At 41.7% G+C, this 23,429-nt stretch overlaps 1 protein-coding gene across 1 annotated transcript in view; it reads right to left on the bottom strand.

Annotated features, from left to right (window-relative positions):
• astn1 (astrotactin 1) overlaps positions 1–21,382 on the bottom strand; it is a 332,257-nt gene extending 310,875 nt beyond the window's left edge. Inside the window, exon 1 of the mRNA XM_070845081.1 lies at positions 21,061–21,382. Within this exon, the coding sequence (XP_070701182.1) occupies positions 21,061–21,382 (322 nt within the window). The remainder of the gene's footprint in view (positions 1–21,060) is intronic.
• Positions 21,383–23,429: the final 2,047 nt, after the last annotated feature.

Here is a 23,429-nt window from a genome sequence, read left to right as displayed (position 1 = left end):
CTCTTAGACCCCCCAAAAAATTGTGAAAAATCTGTTATGTACCCCGAGATAGTCTGTCCCCAACAACTTCAGCCTTTTGTCCTGCATTTGGGGCTTTAAATAAAGAGGGGAGGGCATACACAGCAAATAAGTCGTAGGTATGTTACAAGTAAAAACAAGGTTTTTCAGTTGGATTGAACTGTAGCCTCGTGGCCTGATTTTCTAAATAATACATACACACAGCCCACTCTTCTACTTAATGTATTAAATATTCCATCATGTTCATTTCGTTACATTCATCACCTCAAGTGTGGCCTCCATGTGCAAATATGTGTAAAGTAAAAACAGTTAACGGTTAGTGAAATACGGTATGGTCAGCTCGTTTGGATAACATAATCTGCTACTTCACATGGCGGAACTTGAGCTGAAACACATCACGGGGCTCAATCAGTCAAAAGGGGGACTGTGTGAAGGTGACACGCACACTGCATTAAGTCCACGGCAATGAGTTTGCTGCTGCTGTACTGCAGATGGTAGAACTTAAAAAAAAATGACTTCAACATCTGAGCCTCCTGGTGGAGAAGCACAGGCAAAAATGCATGGTTTGTGTTTGGTTCCACCACTAGTTGTATCTAGCCATGCAGAAAGTGTGGATTAGCCACAGAATTCACTCATATTTCATAGTTTTTTTAACAGTTTACATTGAACTACATACTACCGAAGAAATTAAACACAGATGTCAAGACTTCATCCAGTGCAAAGAGTGGGTTAGGAGAGTGTTTACTAGCAACAAACAGTAAAAGAAATTGTGAAGTGAAGTGCCACTTCATCAGTGATTACACTGTGATTTGGTTCTGTTTCTATGCCGTCTTTCTTTGCAGCATCATCTCGTCGGATGAAGCCTCAGGGGGGATGATTAATATTCAAATGATGTTTTCACACTGGCTGTTGTGGCCAGAGGAGGTGGGAAAAAATGAAGTGTGAGCAGAACATTTCCAGCCACTGCCGAAGTGTACCACGATGCACGTCCACCGTGAAGGGAAAGATGCCTACTCTTGGTCAACCAGCAAAAAGCCTGGGGGGAACAAATCAAACGACAAAGACCCTCAGGAGCTCTGCAGAAACCATTAGAAGAGCAGGCTGCTTTGCTAAGAATGAAATATAAATGTGGCCAGGTCCTCCACAAAGCTCTCAAGTCTTCTAAGCCTCTGACAGAGAGAGAAATATATCATGACTTTCACTTTTTACCAATAAAGTTCCCAGTATGCAGGGGGGGAAGTTATTCTTCAGCTTTCTAGGCTGTGCATGGCAGGCCTCTCCAATACAGCATGATTAAATGTCGTGCTTCCATTGTGTACTTTTAGAATACTGTCAGCACAATCTTGTGGTGCAAAAAAGTGAGTGTAGTGCAATATACCAGCTAAGATGTAGGTGGCATGTCTCACTCCTGACCTATTAAGTGCAAGGGGCCCCAATGCACACATTTCACCTCTCGAATTCTTTGTTGTGGTGCTCCTGCTCACGGACAAGGGGGCAATAAATAAGAAAACGTTTCGGCATTTGGATATTGAGGATGACTGTTTCTTAAAACTAATTACATTACCAGAGAGCAAACAAAGCCAAGCTTCATCAGCAGCAGCTCCTGGGCCAGGACTCACTGACAATTACTGCCGCTGAGGCACTATTAGATCGACTGGCTCATCTCTCCTGCGTCTGTTTGTCTTTCAGTCTTCATCCCAATGCAGATCTTTCCTCCCTCCCTAATTTGTTGGCTTCTCTCGCATTGACCTTGTCTTTCTTCCACCATTTTTTTTTCGTGCCCTCAGTCTCCTCATTCTCCTTTTCTGTCACCTTCTCTCCTTTCTCTCACATCAGCTGTCTCTTGCTACCTTGCTTGGTTGTCTCTTGCTTCCCTCACCTGTCACCCTTGAGGGGTTTAATCATCAGCTTAATGTCACACCCTATTTAAGGAATGCCTCAAAACACACACACACACACACACACACATGTACAGCCACACTGCCTTTCTGTTGTTCGGAGATCTTACACTTTCGGCTATTTTAGCTTTTATTTTTGCAAGTACTAAGCAACTTAAAAGGCATACTCAACAAGACGTAGCCCTCCCACACGCACACTGCTGAGCTCTGTTTGCATATGTTAGCTTGCTGTGCTTATATCCTTGTATGAGTATGTGATAAATAAATCTTTGTACACAGCCACTTGGGGTGAAGGTGAGAGTCAGACTCAAGTAAGGCTGATGCTCAACTTGTATTTTGAAACAACACAGGCAGACAGCTCTGCAGTTGAGGCAGAGGGACTGACGGAGAGACAGAATGAGGATAACAGGGTTGCTCAAAGGAGGACACAGGCAAAAGGTATAGTCATACAACCAGAAACACAGATTTACGAGGACAAATGATCTAAATGGCATACTTGAATGGCAAATGTAAAAAATAAAAAAACAAAAAACACACATATAAGGTCATTCTGTTATTCATGACCACGACATGTTGGGAGATCAGTAGACCAATCACAGTTAATCGACCATAAAAGGCATCCCTTCTCATTTTCTGAACCAATATTTTCCAGCTAATGATTTCAGTTTATCACTTGCTGCAGTGTTTGCTGTTACTGAAGACCAAAAATAAATTTAGGCAAAGACACCCAGTAATGCTTGTCTTAAAGCGAGACTACCTAAGTATAACTTTTGCTGAAAAGCAGCCATTGTGGCCACAAGTGGCAATTAAGTGGCAATGGTACATTACTTTTTCTAAAATGATCTTGAATGAGTTGGTCTGAAGACTCGGGTGCTGACTGCGAGCGAGTGGAAATGGACCTCACGCAGGAATCAACAAGCTTTACCTGTTCCAATGTCCTGCTAAAAATCCTCTAATTAAATTTTGAGCATAATGTATTGCGTTTGAGGGAAGTTGTCTTGATGTGATAATCACTTTTGGCTCATAGTTACTTTTTCAGGAAGGCATTAATATGTATTTAAATGAAATATTACAGAAATCCACTGCAACAGTGGTTAAAAATGCAGCTCCTGGCAGTGCATAACCTATACTTCAACGAGGCCTCGTTAAACTTTTGCCCCTCTTAATCCCCAAAACCCTGTATCATTGTCCATTTTATAATAAATAGGGCTCTATTTTTACCGCCTGCATGGTTTATAGGTGATAAGCTCCCTAAGGGAGAAAATTCATGACCATGTAAATATTTCACTAACATGGCGTGGCTGACATGAACGCCACATTCCCAGCTGACGACACAGCCGTACTTCCAGCCTCAGGCTGGTCTTGACATTGTGTAAAAAATAAATTCCCCATTAAATCACTTGGTTTAAACCTCCAGATGCTACATCCACCTTTGACACGGTTGACCAGGTGACTTTATGAGACATCTCACTGGAAATGTAGGAATGCTGTGCTCAACAAAATGAAAAAAAAAAAGTGAGGAAGAAATGAGACTTTTCCCTACTACACATTTCTTTTGTTTGGTCCTTGCAGTAGCTTAAGTGGATAGAAATGGAGAGAAAGAGGCTTCCTGTGAAAGAGCACTGTTTGTGTGATGCCTGTGTGATGCAGTATCAAGGGGGGGGGGGGGGGGGGGGATGAGAGAAATGAAATCACCTATTTGGTTTTGCCTCTCAAAATAGAAAAAGAAAAGTCGAGCCTGCCAAGAATGTTATAAAACTTTACCCATCTGTTGCCAACTTTTCTGTCAACTTTTATGAGGTAATACATTCACTCTCTGCATTGAGGGCTTAATGAGGATGATAGTTTCTTAACTGCAAGCCAATTTGAAATAGATAAAATTGTATGACACCACTGCAAGGATAGAGTCTCTAAATATTGGGTTATTAAGAACAACATGCCAGGAAATTTAACATTTTAGTATTTGACCAGTCAGCTATGGCCTTTGATCAACAGCAAGTTTTTAATCTTATCATCTGAGTAGAGAGGGGAGGCAGCTCTTTCATCAAAACATTTCTCATGCATGGCTGATAAAGTGGTAATTTATTAACGCTGAATGTCAATGATAATGTGATGCCCGTCATAATCTATGTCATTTAGTTGACAATTAAGCAGCAGTTCCAATGCTGCTAATATACAGTGCATCAGTCCTCAGGAATGCAGGCCACACTATAAAATGAATTGTTGGCATGGCAGAACGCTGGTGAAAGCCTGCTACAAGGCTTAATCAAAACCTGGATCATGTCAGATATACAATAGAATGTATCCTCAGGATGCGCTAAATAAATAAGGTGGCAGGCCACACATTGAGGGAGAATAGTTTTTTAATTCAGAATGTAGCTGCTGTAACAGGTTTTGGCAATGTGAGGAAAGCAAACACAATTGCAAATATAAAGTAGCCCAGTTAAAAACTGCCAGACGTCTCGGCTCAGCTCTGCTCAACTTCCACTTCAGTCAAAGGAGATGCCCAGTTTGACATATCAAGGCCACGGCGAAAAGGAACGGATGCAAATTTTTGTCTTTCACCCTTGACCCACGAGCCAATGAACATATTTTTTACTTTTTTAAACTGTGTTGAAAACCAAGAGGAAGAAGCTTGTGCCCTATTTTCACTTCTGACTGATTGATCTTAAGCAACCATATTTCCCTTAGTTCAGACAGAGAGACTGACATAACAAGGTCAGGAGATGCCAAAGGGAGACTGAGATGTGCCAGTAGGTAGCTACAGATATCAAGCAAGGAAACTACACTAAAAAAAGAACTGGAAAATGTCAGACTACTTGCTGAGCCTGTAATATATAACTGAGACAACCAAGATAATCAACAGAGTTACACTGTATAAGCTCACAGGGTATAACTAGGCTATGGAGGAAGTTTTACAACTGCAAAACCTTCAGTGAATCAACACTTGACCTTGTTTGTAGCTTTTGGTGTCCTGTCAACAGTTTTACGGAAGTCTCTTTTATAATGGTGGTCAATGAGGAGAAAGCTTTTTAGGTCACAGGGGATATTTTTTGTTGCAATCTAGCGAAGGGTCACTGCGACAAAGTGGCAGCAAGGCTGACTGCACTGAATCTATCTCACTCAAGGCAGAATGTAATCTTATGGCATTCTAATATGTTACCTAGTGTAGTAACATCTTTCATGGTAAATCAAGTAAAGCACTGAAATGTAATCTTCCAATTACACTGGCTATAAGGCTGACATCACATACAACCATATTAAAATTACACTCAAAATGATTCAACCCTCATTGCAAATTAGCTGTATTGGCAAAATTTACAAACTCTCTGCTGTGATCAATGAACAACTGAAGAACAATTGAAATAGCTCAACACAGCTAATATTACACGTGGTTTCTCCAAATTCAACACAATATGCCACTTTTAATGACTACTGCAGTCTCAAAATTAGCCTTGGTGGACTTTGAGGTATGCTTGGGATCTTTGTCCTGTTGGAAGGTCCAATCAGGTCCAAGCTTCGGCTTCCTCACAGACCGCTTGATGTTTTCTCTTGGATTTCCTGATACTTGACTGAATCCATCTTGCCCTTCAAATGCAGCAGGTTTCCTGGTGCCAGAAGAAGCAAAGCAGCCCCAGAGCATCACTGAGCCACCTGCATGCTTCACAGTATGTCCTGGATGTTCTTTTCAGCGTCTGCCTCATTCTTCCTCCTCCAGACATACCTCTGATCCATAGACCCGAAAAGTTCCAGTTTTGTTTCATCAACAGAATCCCAAAACATATCTGCCTTAAATATATGGTTTCGACCACATCAGAGCTGACTTGTCTTGTGCTTTTGGGTCAGCAGTGTTGTACGTCTCGGGGGTCGGGCACAGAGACCTTCAGTGTTTAGTTTGCACCTTACTGTAGAGTCTGCAGTGCCTGCTGCCACCAAGTCTTGCTGCAGGTCTTTTGCAGTCACTCAAGGGTTTTTGACCTCACAAATCAGCCGTTGATAGCTTCCTCTTTCTGCCATGTTCAGGTAGTGTAGCCAATGTTCCTTTAGCTTTGGACTTGCAAACTATGCTTCCAACAGTATCACTAGGAACATTCCGTGCCTTTGCAAATTTTTGGGATCCTTTATCTTGTTTGTTCAAGGCAATGATCTCATGCCTTAACTTTTTGGACATACCCATATTTGTAACATACAACCAAACATCACTGCAACTAATGAGGCCCTTGATTAATTGCATCGGTTGTGCTAGAAACAACACCTGAATTGCAAATGAGGGATTCTATTCGGCGGGTTGAATAATTTTGAGACGGCAGTAATCATTAAAAGTGGCATTTCGTGATGAACTTGGAGAATCCACTTATAATATTAATTGTGTTCAGCTATTGAAATTGTTTTCATTTGAGTTGTTCATTGAACACTGCCGAAAGTTTGACAATTTTGCTAGTAAAGCTAATTTGCAATTAGGGTTAAATAACGCAACTATATGTCTCCCATGATGAGAAATGGATTGCATGTTGCATTTTTTCATTTATTTACTTATTTATTTGACTGAACTGATGATCAAAGTCACCTTGGTTATCGGTGCACTTCTGACATCAAAGTTTGGTTTGGTTAAATGTAAGAAATTCTACTCCAGAAACATTCCAACACATCAGGAGAATCAAAACTGGCTGTGGGGAGTTCAATCAAACCTAAAACTAGCCAGCCCTCTAAAAAAATGACTGGTAGAATGTCGTATTGCCTTTGAACCGATGTCCTTCTTGTGCGTAACACCTCTCCCTGAGGTTGCAAAACTGACAGATCGAGGCCAGGCTGTGATGACAGTAGCAAATTAAGATGTATTGCTTTTACCGGAATGATGAAATCAGGACATCAGAGAGGAAAACCGAAAAGCTTGTCTGCTGCTCTCACCAAAAGAACTTCCTTGCATGTTTCCTTTAATGGAAACTAATCTGAAAATCTCTGGGGCATTTCCTTTTTTTTTTTTTGGGGTGAATTTCCCCGTGCACACAATAACAAAATTCCTCAATCTTCCCCTTTATTTGCTTTAAGAACTCTCAAAGGCGGCCTGTTCATGGGGTGCCATAAATTACGGCGCCCTAATCTTAAAACGTGGAGAAGAAATATTTCTAGTCAGTGTCTGCCTGTTTGTCCAGCTCCTAACCCTCTCCCACTGGCCTCTGTGAGCCTGCATACAGATTACAGTTTCTTTTCTTCCTTGATCTCGCCCAGCCTGACAGCCTAATAAAACACCTGTGGGCAGCAGTACCATTCCTGAAAACTACATCAACAAGCTGCTAGGGAGCGGGCAAAAATGGATATGTATTTGAGTGTGCCTTTCTCTAGTTGACGTTTGCTGATTTATTTGTTTGCTTGTGTTTTTCCGCAACAACTGACTTTTTTTTGGCAATGAGATTAATATTGGAAATCTTTCCCTTTTTCATCACCGCAGCAGTGCTTGGAATCTGCAGCACTCATGTTACTAGGGCTGGTTATCAAACCTAAGTAGTTTTTTGATACCAACTGAAAGAATCGCATAGTTTCATAAACTTTCAAGTACTGAAATCTGGCATCGTCCACTCAATTTTGTCAATTTTAAAATATTTTCATTCTTTTTTTATTTATTAAATTCTTGTTCTTGCATTTAAGTAATACCCAGCCTCATGTATGGGTGCTAATTAAGTAAGACATATGGCTGGGTGTGTCAAATCACATAATTGTCTTTTTTACATTTTTAATAGCAAAGAGCAATATGGAAAATGAGAGGCAGGCCTCTAATTTTTAGTTGGTGCTGCCTCTTGCTTTTGCTGGTTAAACGTTTTTTTTTTACAAAACACTTTCTCTTAACTTGACAAAAGAAGAGTGTTCAGATTTGAAATGTCTAAACACAAGCAACAGTTAATTAACTTCAAGAAACATCCTATAAAAATATGGTCTTCATTAATGACATATTGACTTGGGAACTATCTGATCACGACGGTATATTTGTTGTGGACACTGCTGGAGCTTCCTGCTCCTCTTAATCCCCACCTCCTGCTGCTTCTCCTGCACCCCCTTTGCTTATCTCCTTGTCAGCACCTGCCAGCTTTTCCCGCCGGTACACCATCCACACCCACTGGCACGCCCCCTGTATTTTCTGTCAGCCTATCAGCTGCCAGCCTGCTCATTCTGACACACAGCTGTAGCTGGTTTGCTCCTTTACCCTCAGTACGTATTCAATTTGCATTTATATCTTGTGCTCCTGCCTGCTTTGTATCCCACCAGTTTGTGTGTATTGCCTATGGGATTTTTTACCCGTGCATGTTTATCTGATTTGTACCTCTGTCTGATGTCTTAGTACTTTCTCTGTATATACTCCTTCACTAAAATCACTGTGTTCTGCGTGTGGGTCTTCCAAACTATGATAATGTATAACCACAACTGACCAATTAATTCATAGCCACTGTTTGGTACGTGGCAGTGCTACAGAGCCATTTATATACATATAACAGTAATAAATACAGTGGAACCAACACTGACTGCATTAAATAAAGAATAATACTCAAAACTGTCAGGCTTTTGTTTGGACATTTTTCTCCCAGTTGTCAAGCATTTCTTACAAATGTGTAAAAACATTTCTGTAACAGCAGGGTTTTCTGTTGCACTGTTGACTTGATTCTGACATCACGGAGAGAAACAACAAAACATGTATGAAGGTAAAAAGCTGAAAACTTAAGATGTCTCTGAGCTTAATCTTTGATACTTTAATGTATTTCATAGAGTTAAAGGTGCCACCACGAATGTTTCTCCTTCCTGTACTCTCCCAAGGAAACTAAAAAAAGAAGGAAGTAGAGTTGCCTAATGGAACATGCATTCTCCATCGCCAGTGGCAGGCAGTCATCGGTCACTGAGCGTCTGATCGTAATTTAAAAGCTTTTGCCTTCACACCGCCGGGATGAACACCGCCCTCCCCCGTGTGCTCGTTGTTATCTCTCTCCCAGCTCGTGGTGCAGGGCACTGGATGAGTGGGATTTACAGCCCAGGTGCTGAGTTCTTCTCTCATACTGGCTAAGGGTTAGTTTGTTTGGCTACTAATGCACAATTAATAATCAGATCATTTGAATATGTGATATTCCCATTCCGTTATCTATTATTAGGCTTGTCAGTCAGACTTAAACCAGCCTTCAGATTGAAATACTGGGAAGAGAGAAGGAATGAAGAATACAGATTTCGTTTACAATATTTACTTATCCTAAACTCAATATTTACAAGGCCCACTTGACTTGGAACTTTTTTGACTTGCCATGGTGGGCATTTTAATTTGACTCGCCATGAGATAGATAGATAGATGAATGTTAAAAGCAAACAGCAGCCAATACATGCCAAATATATGTAATGTTCAGTGTCTTATTTCATGTTGTTCAGGGTGGTTATTGCAATGGGAATAAAGGATTCCTCGTACAATACGTCTATAATCATTGTTGGATACTACTTTACCAACAGCAAATAAACAAATGCAAACATTTCAGTCAGTATTCTGTTCTCTGAAGTGGTATTTCCTCGTCAGTGGTCATATGACGTAGATATGGTGGGGGTTTTTTTGTGTGCTTCTCTATGCATCTCCCATAGGCTTCAATAGAACTGGCACCAAGCAGAGCATTAGAACATCTGTGTTATGATGTAATGATCCTTTCTCCTTTTTTTGGTTTCCCTGTATTCTCCTGCTGTGGTGATAAAAACCTTTCTTTAGGACTCCTGTCTAAGCACCCGATCATGTTGCCATGGAAACCATTCACTAGCAGCTATAAACCTTACAGTCTCTCTTTCTGTCTCTATCTCTACCTATATCTTCTTGCTCTCCCTCTAATTCCTCCTATTGTGCTCTCCTGCGCAGTCTTCTGCCCTTGCCTTGCACAAACACCAAAACAATCCTTGATCTCGACATGAAGTTAATAGGCAGATTTATCCTCAACAAAGGCAGCAAGGGTTTAATAAAGGAGAAGAGGATTCTGTTGTGGCGAATCAAGGCACCTGTGTAGGTCTGCCGGCAGCATATTGGGTATAGCCATCACATTTGTGGACGAGATGAACTGCCGTGGCGAAGCATAAAGGTGGCAGAGTACTGAAAGGGAAGGAACGTGGAAAAAATGGAACTCAGAGCTGGTTTCAGTAATGACCCAACAAATCCTCATTAGGGAGTATTCTGAGGTGGGAAACAAGGTAAACTTGAACTGTTGTGTTTACAAGGCTATATTTACAGAATCACACATTATCTTCATCATGAACGCAAATCAGTCTCATAGAAATTCGGACATAAGCTATATATGTTATACTATATAAGCTTAATTAGTTGACCAGTTTACCTGCATACATGCGGTCCTTGGCCTCAGACAAGGCTGCACTCAACAACACAGCATTGGGGAGATATAGGAGAAAAGATTTACAGTTCGTGGCTACAACTAAGTGGATGGTTCAGATTTTTGAAGTGCGGTTGTATAAGGTACTTATCCATTGTCAGTGTATTTTCTTCAGTAGATTGCAGTTGGCACACCCCCAGATTGGAAAAGCAGGCAGAAGTCCCAGTGTGAATGCTAAGCAATGTACTGATGTGGATGAGGTCAGCAGAAAAAAATATTTTTTTATCTAAAAACAGGTCATCCGTCCGTCCATCCATCTATTGTCTATACTGCTTATCCTTAAGAGTCGCAGGGGGACTGGAGCCAATCCCAGCTGACACTGGGCGAGAGGTGGGGTACACCCTGGACTGGTCGCCAGCCAATCACAGGTCTAAAAACTCAATATGAGTTTAGGTATATGCTATATCTAGAGTATTCTCACTGCTTTATGTTGCTGTCAGGCACCAGACCATGGGAGTTGCTAGTCTACCACTACAAATATGAACCGAGGCCTTTACTTACCTCAGCTTCAGAGAGCACCAGGGATTTATTTGAAACAGGCCTGTATTAGAAGGAGGTCTTTATTTCTCAAATATCGTACTTCATACTTCATATATCGTACTTCAAATCGGGTCCTGTATGAAACCAGAAGCAAAACATACATGATTAACATTTTTATTTGAACCCAAACTATCATCTTTTCCTAAACCTAACACATAGGTGCCTAACCAAACTGTGTTTCGGTATGTCAACTACACGTTTATTATTGTTCCAACTACAACAAAGGTCCTGTGTGCCTGCAGACAGTGTGTCTCATGCAGACATTCTAGGGATGGCAGTATTTGACAAACAGGGAATGACGACCGTTTGAAGGGACAGACTCTAATCTTGCTGCAGAAGGGAGCCCTGTGTCGGTATGAGATGCTAAACGACGTAACAAAGTGGCAGCATCAGACGGCCTGGGATGAGAATGCATTGGATATTAACACAATGGATGTGTAATTTGTTATAAATTCAAGTATTTAAAATTTACATTATGCATAATTTTTCTTGGCATGTACATTGTAACATTTTATGTACACTGGCTTGTACATATAACAAGCACCAAGAGTTTATCCACTGTGGTTTGTTCATGTCAACCACATCCCCGGTAATTACTTGACACCCAACTGTTATTTCACCACTGGTTATTATTTCAGGATATACGGTAGTTTGTTTGTGTTATTGTGTGAATTTGGTGTTTTCAATAGTTTGGTTTCTAACTAACGTGTTAGTTCATTGTTCTCTTTGGTACTCCGGCTATCTGCCACAGTCTAAAGACATGCAGGCTTATTGATGACTCTAAATTGCCCATAGCTGTGAATGCGAGTGCAAATGGTTGTCTGTCTCTATTTGTCAGCCCTGTGATTGACTTGCAGCCAGTCCAGGGTGTACCACGCCTGTTGCACGATGTAAGCTGGGTTAGGTTCCCCTCTAAGCATAAGCGGTACAGATAATGAATGGATGGATGTTAAAACTGGGGAAACAGAATTCTCAAACCTAACTTCCAATAGAAACTTTCTGTAAAGTTTTCAGGGAGTTTTCAAAGTCCCACTGGGATTTCTGGATGAGGATGCAAACAGTGAATTGGGAACAGCCAGTCCTGGGGGAGTTTATGGGTGCAAAGAATGAAGAAAATCCTGAACGAGGAGAAGGTCTTTCAAATGTATCCAAAGTAAGTTCCCATCTGTACTCTTATGTCTGTGATGATTTACTGTGAAATAGCCTACCTGCACAGTATGGAGTATCAACTCCATGTTTTGTACACAAGCTAAAATTGTCAACATGTCATTACAGAATAGTATTTATATAAGGTATGGAATAAGGACCTTTTTTTACAAATAGATCACATATGATGGTATGGGTCTCAGCACAGTCCCACGTTATTCATTTGTTCACATATGGATGTATAAAATGATTCAAGAGAGCACAAAACAAACTTGACACCTGAAGAAGTCAATTGTCGAGTAATTTCGAAGAACAACAAAGTTTAGAGGGAAGTCTTATTTTTCCGGGTTCCATCTTGTTCATCTTACAGCCCCTAAAATGTATCTTGTTGCCCCTCATGGGGATCCCAATCCCAATTCTTGCAGTCAGGTGGAAAACAACTGAAAACTATGTCAGAGTACTCCAGGATCTCGGGGCAAACATGTTTTTATAGCTGAACAGGTAAGCTTTTTGTAAGTACAGATGAGTATGTTCTTTTTCAACGTCACATATGTCTGCTGTATTTATGTTGTCGCTTTTCAAATCCAGCGATTATGGTACCTGCTAGTGCATACTACACCTGCTTAATATTAGTCACTGTTCTGAATATTGCACTGTAATTATACACGCATTGCATGTAGGTCGAGAAGGCTAGTAGAAAACACCACCACCCTGGCCCCTAAATTGAACCTTCTCTGTGGGGACTCAGCTGATTTAAGATTTAGGCCACCAACATACTCACATAACCCTGGTGTTAAAAATCAAGTATTCTAACAGCAGTCCCCCGTAATCAGAGTTACAAAAAACTCAGTCAGACTGTAATGACGGCGTAAAGTGGCCTGAATGGCATCCATATCAATTCCATGTGGGGCTGCAACTAATGATTATTTTCATTGTAGATTTATCCATTGATTAAAATGTTTGCCTAGAATATTGTCAATTATCAATCCTGATTTTCCATTTCCCAAGGGGATGTCTTCAAATGTCTTGTTTAGCCCTGGCAACATTCCAAACCCCAAATATATTTAGTTTGTATAGAAAACTAAAAACAAAAGCTGGACACAATGAATGTTTGGCATTTCTTCTTGATAAATGGTTCAGGCTATTAATTAGTTTAGTGATGATTAGTGGTTTAGTGATTGATGGACTAATTAATGCATTCAGTTATTGTCTGGGTTAGCGTTCAAGACATTAAATGTTCATCAGTTTTTGACAGTTCTTGTGATGTTACTGCATCAGTCCACCTCAGCAAGACACAAATACACTGTTGCCCATAAAGTTGGAATAATTGTTCAATACCCCCAATTTAGTTGAAGCCTGAATCCACAGTTTGCAAAGGTTAATTGTGGTTTAAGTTTCACTGTGATATGTTTGGAAAAGTTTGATCAATAAAGTTGAGAAGATATACACTTTATTTATCAAGAATAAATCACATTGTCACAATCATTTCATGAGAAGAGGTAAAAAACATTTTATTCCAACTTTAAGGGCAACAGTGTATAATAAGAATTAGCAGGAACACTGGCAAAAACCTCAAACTTTCATGAAAGCAACAAATGATGACTAGTTTTGGTTCTACAGGTGTTCATAGGCTGGCCAAAATGGTGTAGCTCACCTACACTGAGGAAACTCACTTCAGCGAGGCAGCGAGAAAATCCAATTAATAAAAGAATTGTGTGCTCACTAAGCTCAGCAAAGTGTCTCTGACACCCAACATGTACAGTAATTAGATGTCTCTGTAACATATTCATTATGACGGGAGTAAATGAAGGAAGTTTTAATTGCTCAGGGGGACGCCGCTTCAGCACTTTGTTTCACACCAGAGTCCCATCCCATGCTGAAATCTCTTCTCACTAGCAGCAACTGCTACTATTTGGCAGAGTTGTGAAACTCCTCCTACCAATTACTGCTAACAATTTTCCTGCAGATTCCTTCTATAACAGCAGTGCTGCAGCATAAAGTCTGTCTTGAATACGCCCTCGCTGCTTTGTACATGCAATACGTTAGTGGGAGTGTTGTGAAAGAATATGGGTTAAGGCAAGTGTGACAAATAAGCCTGGAGTGGATTATAGCTACTGCACTGGTGTGTGCAAAAAAAAAAAATTCAGAGTGATACATACAAATGGACAAGATTTAAAGAGCAATACTGAATTGGAGGGACACACAACATTTTTGCTCAACCATTTTTTTTCTTTTATGGTATTCACTTCAGAAGCCAGAGAGCAGCCGGTCAGTAAAAGAGAAAGAGCTCAGAGGAGGAGTCTTTTCTCTGATGTGGCTACCACCACTTTTCATGATGGTGTGGGAATGCACTTTCATTCGAGCTGGAAGCGCATGATGCTTTTTAATGAATGGTTTCTGTAGCCATCTGGATGCTGGAGTGTGGTGAAGCATTTGCTGTGGTTGGAGCTGTTGTCCACGCTTGGTGAATGATGTTTGTGCTTAAAGCAGAAATTCTAATCCACAGCTTTCTTACTAATCAACTGATTTCAGCCACTCAAATGTGAGGATTTTTGCTTTTCTTTGTTTTTATATATTAGTAAAGTTTCAGCTCTAAAAACCGATACAAAAATACCAAGCATCTTTAATCTTTAAGCTTTAATGGCGGATGTATATGATTATCATCTCTAGATTGAAAGTGAAGGATACAAAGATTGTCACCTGCAGTAGATACTGTAGTTCATGTTAATTTCATGAGCCAGTCAAGCTACAAAGTCACTAAAGTCTTTGCTGTTGTCTTAGCAGTGTTGGTTTCCTGAGGAAAGAAGCACCACTCTGTATCATTTTGATATTTGAAAGACTGTCTTTATGTTGTTCAGAAAACCCAAAAGCATGTTAAGTAGTTCTCTAGATAAACCATCAAGAGGACCACCTCATGATAGGTAGCTAGCAGCTAGTTACCGAGGTAGAGGCCCATGGATGAACTGACAGCTGGCAGAAAGTGAAAAGTTTTCCTGCTTACCAACAATAACAAGGTGTCAGCTTTGCCATAATTTGAAAATGTGAAAAAAAAATACTAGTTTTATGAAACACACAGTGAACTCAGGACTGAAAAAGTGACATGTAAAACACAAGCTCCAGTGGAGTTTAATTCCCTTTAAACTAGCAACAATATAACACCTCATATGGCATAGATCTGATTTGTACCAGCCAAATTATTGTTCAGGAAGCTAATCTGAATGGGAGGCTGACTTCCTTCCAAGCGTATGGTCCAGATGTGCAAATCACTGCAAGAGCAAATACAGCTCAAGTCTCTCCCAGAGGGCAACTTTATTACTTCACCTCCTGCACAATTTATGGCACAACACCAAAAGGGTAAGTTTCTAATAACGCAGCCGGGCTTCTCTGACACTAACGAGTGGCTGTAGTCCTGCTGCAGAAATGTACTGTCACTCACAGAATCCCCCCTTTTCAAATTGCTACTTAGATGCTTCACAGAGAAGCAATTTGGCGAGAAAAATGTGAGCCACTGTAAAAGATGGAAAAAATGTGGAATTTAAATTGCGCCCAGCCAACCCCCCCCAACACACATACACACACACACACACAAGCATGCATTTAAAACTAGATACACTTTTTAAATGATGTTACTTCAAAGGGATTGATGGGTTGAGGAAAATAAAAGACTCTTGTCTCATGTCTCACAGCTTTTTTCGCTTCCCCAAATGAGTCCTACAGCTTTAAGCTTCCACCTTGAAATACAACTTTGAGATCATCTATTAAAGATTTCTGATCCCTGTCTCTCTGAGGTCTTCAGAAACTCAAATAATTACTGGGAGGCTAGCTGAGGATCGGGTCCGGATGAGACACAAATGAGGATAGAGGGACTGTATTGGCGAGCAGGGCTCACTGCTGCTGGTAGGAGGGGTGCTGTGTGATTTAAGCTACAGCACCTTGTATTACTGACTGAACTGACTGAAGTGGTCTGGGTCTCATGTCAAAACCCGACAGTGTCTTTTATTTGAAGCGACGCTGCATCTTTCTACAATCGAGCACTCCTCGCCTAAAGGATTTGAAAGATGGCTGAATTTATGTCAGATACAGTGTACACCTGAGTACACTACTTTAATAGAAAGCAGTGAACAGTTTGTTTATATAGAATCGGCAAATGTATATTGAGCATATGGCTGGTTAATAAAGTAAATAAATTATGCTGCAGGAGTGTTTAGAGAACTTCCTACAGATGCTTTGCCACCTTTTGCCACCTGTTACAATAGAAATGCAAATTAGAAAACAAGAGGCAATATGAACTACTAAACTATAAAACTATGTGCACATGAGCAGAGCTTTTCCAAACTGCCGATGTGATTCGCTGTGTGTACAGTTTACGGCCACTTGCTCCTAATTCAGAACAATGCAAGCATGATAAGCACCTGTCTGTCTGCCTGTGTGTCAGTCCCGCGCTCACGTGAGATTGTATCCTGCTGAATAGAAAGTCGTCTTCAGTATTAGCAAAATAAGTGATGACAAAGCACATTAAGACTTGCATTGATTGCACAGGCAGGGGACATCCTCATTAAACAAGCTGCTATGGAAAACACAGGTGGCGGCAACTTGACGACGGCTCAGTATGCATTAAAAAGTCCAATCAAAGTGCTGCATTTTCAATATGTTCACAAATATTCACATTTATGGGCTTAGTGAACAAATTAATAAATGAATTGTCTTTATTCAAATAGTGCCTTTTACAGCAGGGCCATATTTCAGGCGGATTCCAAACACAGTGAAAGAGGCAAAGTAGACGAAGTCAAAGGCCATGTCATCTGAGGAAGATGTAGGCTATGGCTCAGCCTCACAGTGTCATTTCTACGTTTAAAATCAATCAATCAAACAATCAAAATACTTTGTTAATCCCCGAGGGGCTTTTGTTTTTTGAAATTGACTAACATTGCAAACTAATGATGGCCCAAATCATGTTTTAAAAATAAAATATGTGGTAATGGAACTTCCCACAGTGAATATATAATTGAGTCTTGATGTTTTCTTACAAACTCATTAAAACACACAATGATTAGTGTATGATGAAATAGTGGCATTAGAATGTGTCAGAGGCCACCAAATTGTGGGCTTTTACAGCCCCCCTGGAGCCCTTGTCACCCTAGCTGGCTACTGTTTCCCACTGGCTGACTACTACATATCCTTGTGGAAAGCTCTGAATGAAGGAACATTATAGCAGGATGAAACACTTTGGATATTATATGGTCAGATTCTGTGTTTTTATCTAGCGACATGGATCTCTAAAACAGATGCAGAGTTAGCTTGACCAACAGTCAGACGGGCTACAATTATGTGAATGTGACCTGAATTTAGGAAATACAATTACGTTCCCTTAAATCAGTGTATTCCTGCAATCACTGTGAATGACATTTAGTTTACAGCTCCTAGTTTACTGCTCCTCACAACCTGGCAAACTGAAAATGATACTGAAGGAGCGGATGTCTCTCTTGCTACTGACTGGTTAAAGCAAACCTAGAATTTACTGAAGTAAACTATAACAATCCCAGACATTGGGATTTAAAGGTATCACAGATTTCTTAAATTGCTAGAGATAAGACAACCGCAGGTCTGCACTGTATCCAGAAGTGCCTTACCAGTTCATGAGGCTGTAAGCAGACACAGGGAGGTGCTCCAAAATCGAATCTGATCATTTGTTTTACCCAAAAAGAAACCTGTGCTGCTTTTTCTTATTGCTTTTGAGTTCGCCTACAATACAGCATGTGTTTATACTCACAGATGCCAGGGCTTGGCAAAATGTCCCACACACCTTGTATACTTGTGAAGGGACATAAAAATATGCCGAGAGGAGCCATGTACAACATTAATCATAATGAGGCTATGGCAGAGTCAGCCACGCTATCCAGCCATCCTTAACACCGGCAAGAAAGAGTTTAGTGCTCACACAAACTGCATTGAGCAGACATCTTATCACAGTGCTGCCGAAACATTGGTTCAAACGTAATTACTGCTTGTTATCAATACAGCCACACCGTGTTAACATAAATTGATTTTATTTCCTGAGAAGACATGTACACAACAAGGGGAAGTTCTGGTTGGTAATTCAAAGCCGGCACCCCTTATTTCACAAAAGAGGTTTTGTTAAACAGCAAAGGAAATCAAGCAAACAGACAAAAGAAAAATAAACACACACACAAAAGGCTGCAGATGCTCCAGTGTTTATATTTGGGTAGCAGGGATGCTACTTGCACCACGAATGAGGAATTGTGTCGGGCTCCCCAGTGTGAATTTTCATTAAAAGTTTTCTGTCCCGCAGTAAAAGGCTACGTAAGGAAATGTCAGCCACAAATTCTCAGACTCATTAATATGCAACAGCAGTCTTGAGAGATCTGTTGTGCTGTGCATTTGCCTTAGCTTATTTCCCTCCACCCCATAATGAATTAACTGTTGTCTAAATTAGGCGTTTAAATGAACTATTCAAACTATTCACAGCCACCACGGCCTCGTGGCGTGAACACTCGATAACACTGCAAACATCATTAGGGGCCATCATTCCCAACATCCATATGTCTGTTAATTAAAACAGACATTAATATCAAATCGTATATACTGCGGTGCATTCTGAAGCTCTGAAAAGACGACTGAGTGGATCCATAGTGACAGCAGCTTTCCAAAGTACTGCAGTACTTCTGCTTGATGGGAAAAAAATAATTCATGTTTGCAAGACATGTAATAAGTGATCATTCTCCACCCACTAGAGTGCCAATTCCCGCTGTCAGAGGCTGGATATGGAACCTCTCTACCGAACTAAATGTGTCCGTAGCACCAAGTATTAAACAGCTCGAGGTAAGTCATCAGAACAAAAAGGCCAACAGTTTGCTGGGAAATGTGGAGATTTGCTGCTTTTCTCTGTTTCACATCAACTGAATATAGATATCTTTAAGTTTTAGACTGTTGCTTGCCGACATTTTGGCGTGCCAGTGAGTGACTGAGTTCACACACTGAGAGTGGCAGAAGACATTCATACAGCACCTTGTCATTGCGCTGCCCATCACTTTCAAAGTGACAAACGTCGCTGGCGGCAGGTCACATCATCTCTCGCTAATTAACTTGATGACGGGCCAAACATGAGAGTTGGCTGTTGTGTGGTGAGAGGGCTCTCTGTGGCCGCTGTCTCTGCTCATTTGTGAGGGAAGAAGCTCGCTCCGGTTACACTTCCACTCCAATTGTGTTGATTATTCAATTTTCTTAAGTTTTGCACCTGGACCTTCAGTGACCGGATCGATTATATCTGAAATTAGGTGAGTCATATTTTTGGATGGGAAATGCTAAATAATCATCATCAGTTGGTCAGCAGCTGTACATTTAATTTGTGGCCTCTTTAATCAGATACTTCTTAAGCTACTTTCTAACTTTCCTAACTCTATATTATATGTACTCTAGGTGAAAGTACTTTATGTAATACTGGTGTATTGGGCAGTTATGTATATTTTAGTAAATAGTAAATGGGTGACATATGTATACACTCCCCATAACTATTTTATTAGAAACATTAACTTATCTCTTTGATTGAAAACTTTCAAACAATACCCACCTCTGCTCGTCTCTCACAAGGATAGAAAAAACAATAATACTGCCGCAATCCATACGGATGGTTTGTTTTTAGAGGTAGTGCTGCAGCTTGCATCGCTGCGTCATGTGTTGTCATAGCTGGTGAGGTTGGATAAAACCCTGAACACAAGAGGTTTTAAGCTGAGCGAGTTCTAAAGGAGCTCTTCTGAATTCTTCTGAATACTGGAAGAATTACAGTATTCAATGTGCCATCTGAGAACAACAAAAAACACTCCACTTCTAAGTTTTCCAGCGTCTGTGCCATCCATGCCGCTGTCAAGAAGGAACAGACCACCCTGAAATGAATCCTGTGGTTTTTCTGAGGCTCACGTCTGTGCTTCGGCAAAGTATGTGACAAACTTCAGTCTACTTTTTTCAGCCGGCGTTCGACTTGCATCCGACACATAAAAAGGCACAAAAGAGAGACCCAGAAAACTGCAGCATGTGTGTAAAGTACGTGCACTTTGAACGGGCAACTGCTTCAGAAAGTCAAAACAAGGAGACATGGACAGGTGATGCATCTCAGCAGATAACAGCACCACCACCACCCCTCCCTTTAATACCTGGCATGCTTTTTTGAAACTGCTTCCGTGTTTGATTGCTGACTTGGGCCACCAGAACACCAAACGACTGTAGCACCAGGCCCAGAGGCACCAGAGCAGCACTTAAACACCCCACAGCCGCACAGAGCCACCATGCCCACAGCAGCAGCAGCAGCAGCGGCACCGTGGAGCCGGTTCAGCACCACGGACAGCGGCCAGCTAACTCTGCCGCTTCCTGCCAAAACTCGGTGCTCTTAACGCCCAACATCCTGCGGGCTCGGTTAGTCCCAAACTTGGATAAAGTTGCTCTTTGGAGAGCCTGAAAACTTACTTACTGGAGCGCGAGCTGTCGCCTGTTATTGAAGCCCAAAACAGGGAGAGCATCACGTAAAGTGAGCACATGACAACAGTTGGAGAGGAGCTGAGAGTTGCAACACAGTGAGAGCAGTCCGGCTGCTCACCTGCTACTCCGTTAATTAGCAAGTTTGCTACACATGTAGCTAGCCGGGCTACGTGGCTAAGCTAACGTTGGGGAGGATATACTCGTGAATGAACATACAAGGCATGACAAATATATTTATTGCTTTCATGCAGAGTGGGATAAATATAATTCTGTTAGCATTAGGATGCTACGCGGCCTATTTTTTGCAATAACAAGTGCTAAGTGCTGATTTAGCCTACCACCAGAGTCAATAACAGGCGCTAAACTAGTTGTCGGACTGAATATAACATATAAACGCGATATTAATATTGCCAGTTAATCTCTCTGGTCGTTTTAAAGCCCCTAGTGGTTTTCAAAACAGTGAAAACGTGATGTGTAGCCAGGCCTAAGCTAATGCACTGATGCTCCGGTGCAATAATCAAAGAGTGAGGGGGGATAATTAGCGGCCGACGGACCGCTGTGTTTTAAAAACTCACCTAAGACGAAAAAGGGGAGCTCGGTGTTTTCCAGGTCGTCGACCACCACGACGTCTCCGGGAAAATCGTTCCTGACGGAGAACAGCAGCTTGGGCTCCGAGGCCGACGGACTGTGCATGATGCTCAGGTCGTTTTCCCTCAGAAACGGCAGCGCTGACACGGTGACGCTCTTCATCTTGCAGTCGGTGTCCTGGCTCTGGTCCTCGTCGCCGTTCAGACACCGGACGGCAGGTGTTAGCCAGGCCACAAGGACCCAGGACAGCCCCAGCAGCAGCAGCGGCGGCGGCAGCAGCGCTCTCGGCCCCATGTTGACGCTCGCCATCTCCGTCTCTCTCTCTCTCTCTCTCTCTCTTCCTCTCCCCTCCTCGCCGTGTCTCGCTCGGGCTGCTTCGGTCTCGCAGCGTGGCGCGGCGCGGCGGATGAGAGAGCTGCGGAGCAAGTGAGCGAGGTGTGATACAACCGGCGGGCTCTCCCAGTGTGGGAAACAAACGCCTCTTGTTTCTCACATGTGATCGATCACGGGATTTTACAACAGCGAACGCTGGCTGTGGGGCTGCCGTGAGTTTTAATGCCTCTGACCCCTTTACTGTAATTGATCGATAAACTGTCCAAATGGCTTTCTAATGGATCACCAGCGTGACACGCACCCAGGGCGCCCCGTGGCTCCCATCACCAAAAGCATCATCGTTTTAATTTAATTGCACATGTGGCCTCCTCCTGCACATTTGCATCTCATCTCTGAGCGCCACCACTGAGCATCTTTAGTAGTTGTCCTGACCTCTGAGATTGGGTGGACACTGCACTGGGTGCATGCATAATAGCCTAATTGATGGTGTAGATGCTCGAACTGAATGTGAATCCCACTGTCAATGTCTGCACTGCCAACACCCCAGACATAAAGGGCAGGAGATGTCAATCTGGTACTGGGAAACTTCAGAGTTTGTTCAAAGAGTACACAGGTAAATATATATATATATTATATATTAATATATAATGCCTAAAAGTGAGGAAAAAACAACCAACCGCTATATTCCACAGCGATCTGTCTCCTATATTCTGTAGGCAATCATTTGGCCTTCAACAACCTATTCATCTACTGTGACTAGAACCCATCATCCGCTTAGATGAGCTCAGTTAAACCTTGGACTGGAATTCATGATTCAAGACAAATACTGTTGGTTGGGAAACAGCTATATAGAGCCAATACCATGGCTATTTATGAACATAAAGTCAATTAATTATATGACGAATGTCAGTTGAAAGGGCAATTCATCTTGCCAGATATTTAATCAGCGAATGTCTGGCAAGATGAAAATACACAATTCAGTTCAGTTAATTCAAATGTAGCAATTGTTTTGTTTTTTTTCAGTTAACGCGGGATCTTTCCAATCCAATGACGTGACAAAAGCCTGGTTGACCACGTTCTCCTTCTCCTTCACAGTTCACGGCAAGCCATGGCGAGGCCGGCTCTGTTGACGATACGGATCGTATTCTCAGAAATAAAAGATGCAAATGAACAGACAAAACATGAACGTACTGTAAACTCCATTGCACTAAACGGTACTGGACGAAGAGCCCAGAGTGCAGAGTAGTTTTCTCTTTGTCCCACTGACAAAGTCACAGATCTACAAATGAGAGATACCGACCGCCGTGGCCCCTCCATCTTGGCGTTAATGACGACTAGGTGAGCTATCGTGCATCGACACTGTCGGAATTTTTTTATTTGTACTCGGGATTGATGGTTGCCAAGTGGAACATGCAATCATCTATCCTGTATTAAAAGGAGCTGAACGGGATTGCTGCGGATGAAGTCGAGTCACACACATATTCTTCTGAATGTAAAGCTGAGCTTGTTTACTGCCTAACCTAGTGGCTGTCTGTGTCCCCGCCGTGGCTCATGTTCTGATTGGGTTGAGCATTAAAATGCCAGGCAGCAACACCCACATCTGAAATCATGCGGTGTCACGTGGTATGGACTGATTTCTCCAGTGCGATGTGTGTGTGTGTCTCCAAGAGTCTGCAGACACGGCAATGAGTCCTGGTGTGAAATGTTTCAAACCAGTCATCTGAAAAGAATCAGCGTATCATGGCAAAGCAATGCTGACTCTCATAGAGAAAAATGTCGTAAATGGTTTTAGAAGATTGTACCTTACCTTACAAAATCTCAGAGGAAGATTGAAAAGTTGTTTGACCGTAGATCAAGAAAGCAGCTCTTTAGTCAATCAAATGCCGACACTTACTGCGGGCTCTCCTCTGCACGCCACCTTCAAGTCCTTCTGCTCTTCTTAGGCAGGTTTCTGGCCAGAATTGTGATTTTTACTCCCAACTGCAATTGAAAATCACAACTTACTCACGCTCCTTTGTGTGTA

Source organism: Pempheris klunzingeri, chromosome 15 (assembly GCF_042242105.1).
Source record: "Pempheris klunzingeri isolate RE-2024b chromosome 15, fPemKlu1.hap1, whole genome shotgun sequence".
NCBI lineage: Eukaryota > Metazoa > Chordata > Actinopteri > Acropomatiformes > Pempheridae > Pempheris > Pempheris klunzingeri.
This window is presented reverse-complemented; position numbering and strand designations above follow the sequence as displayed.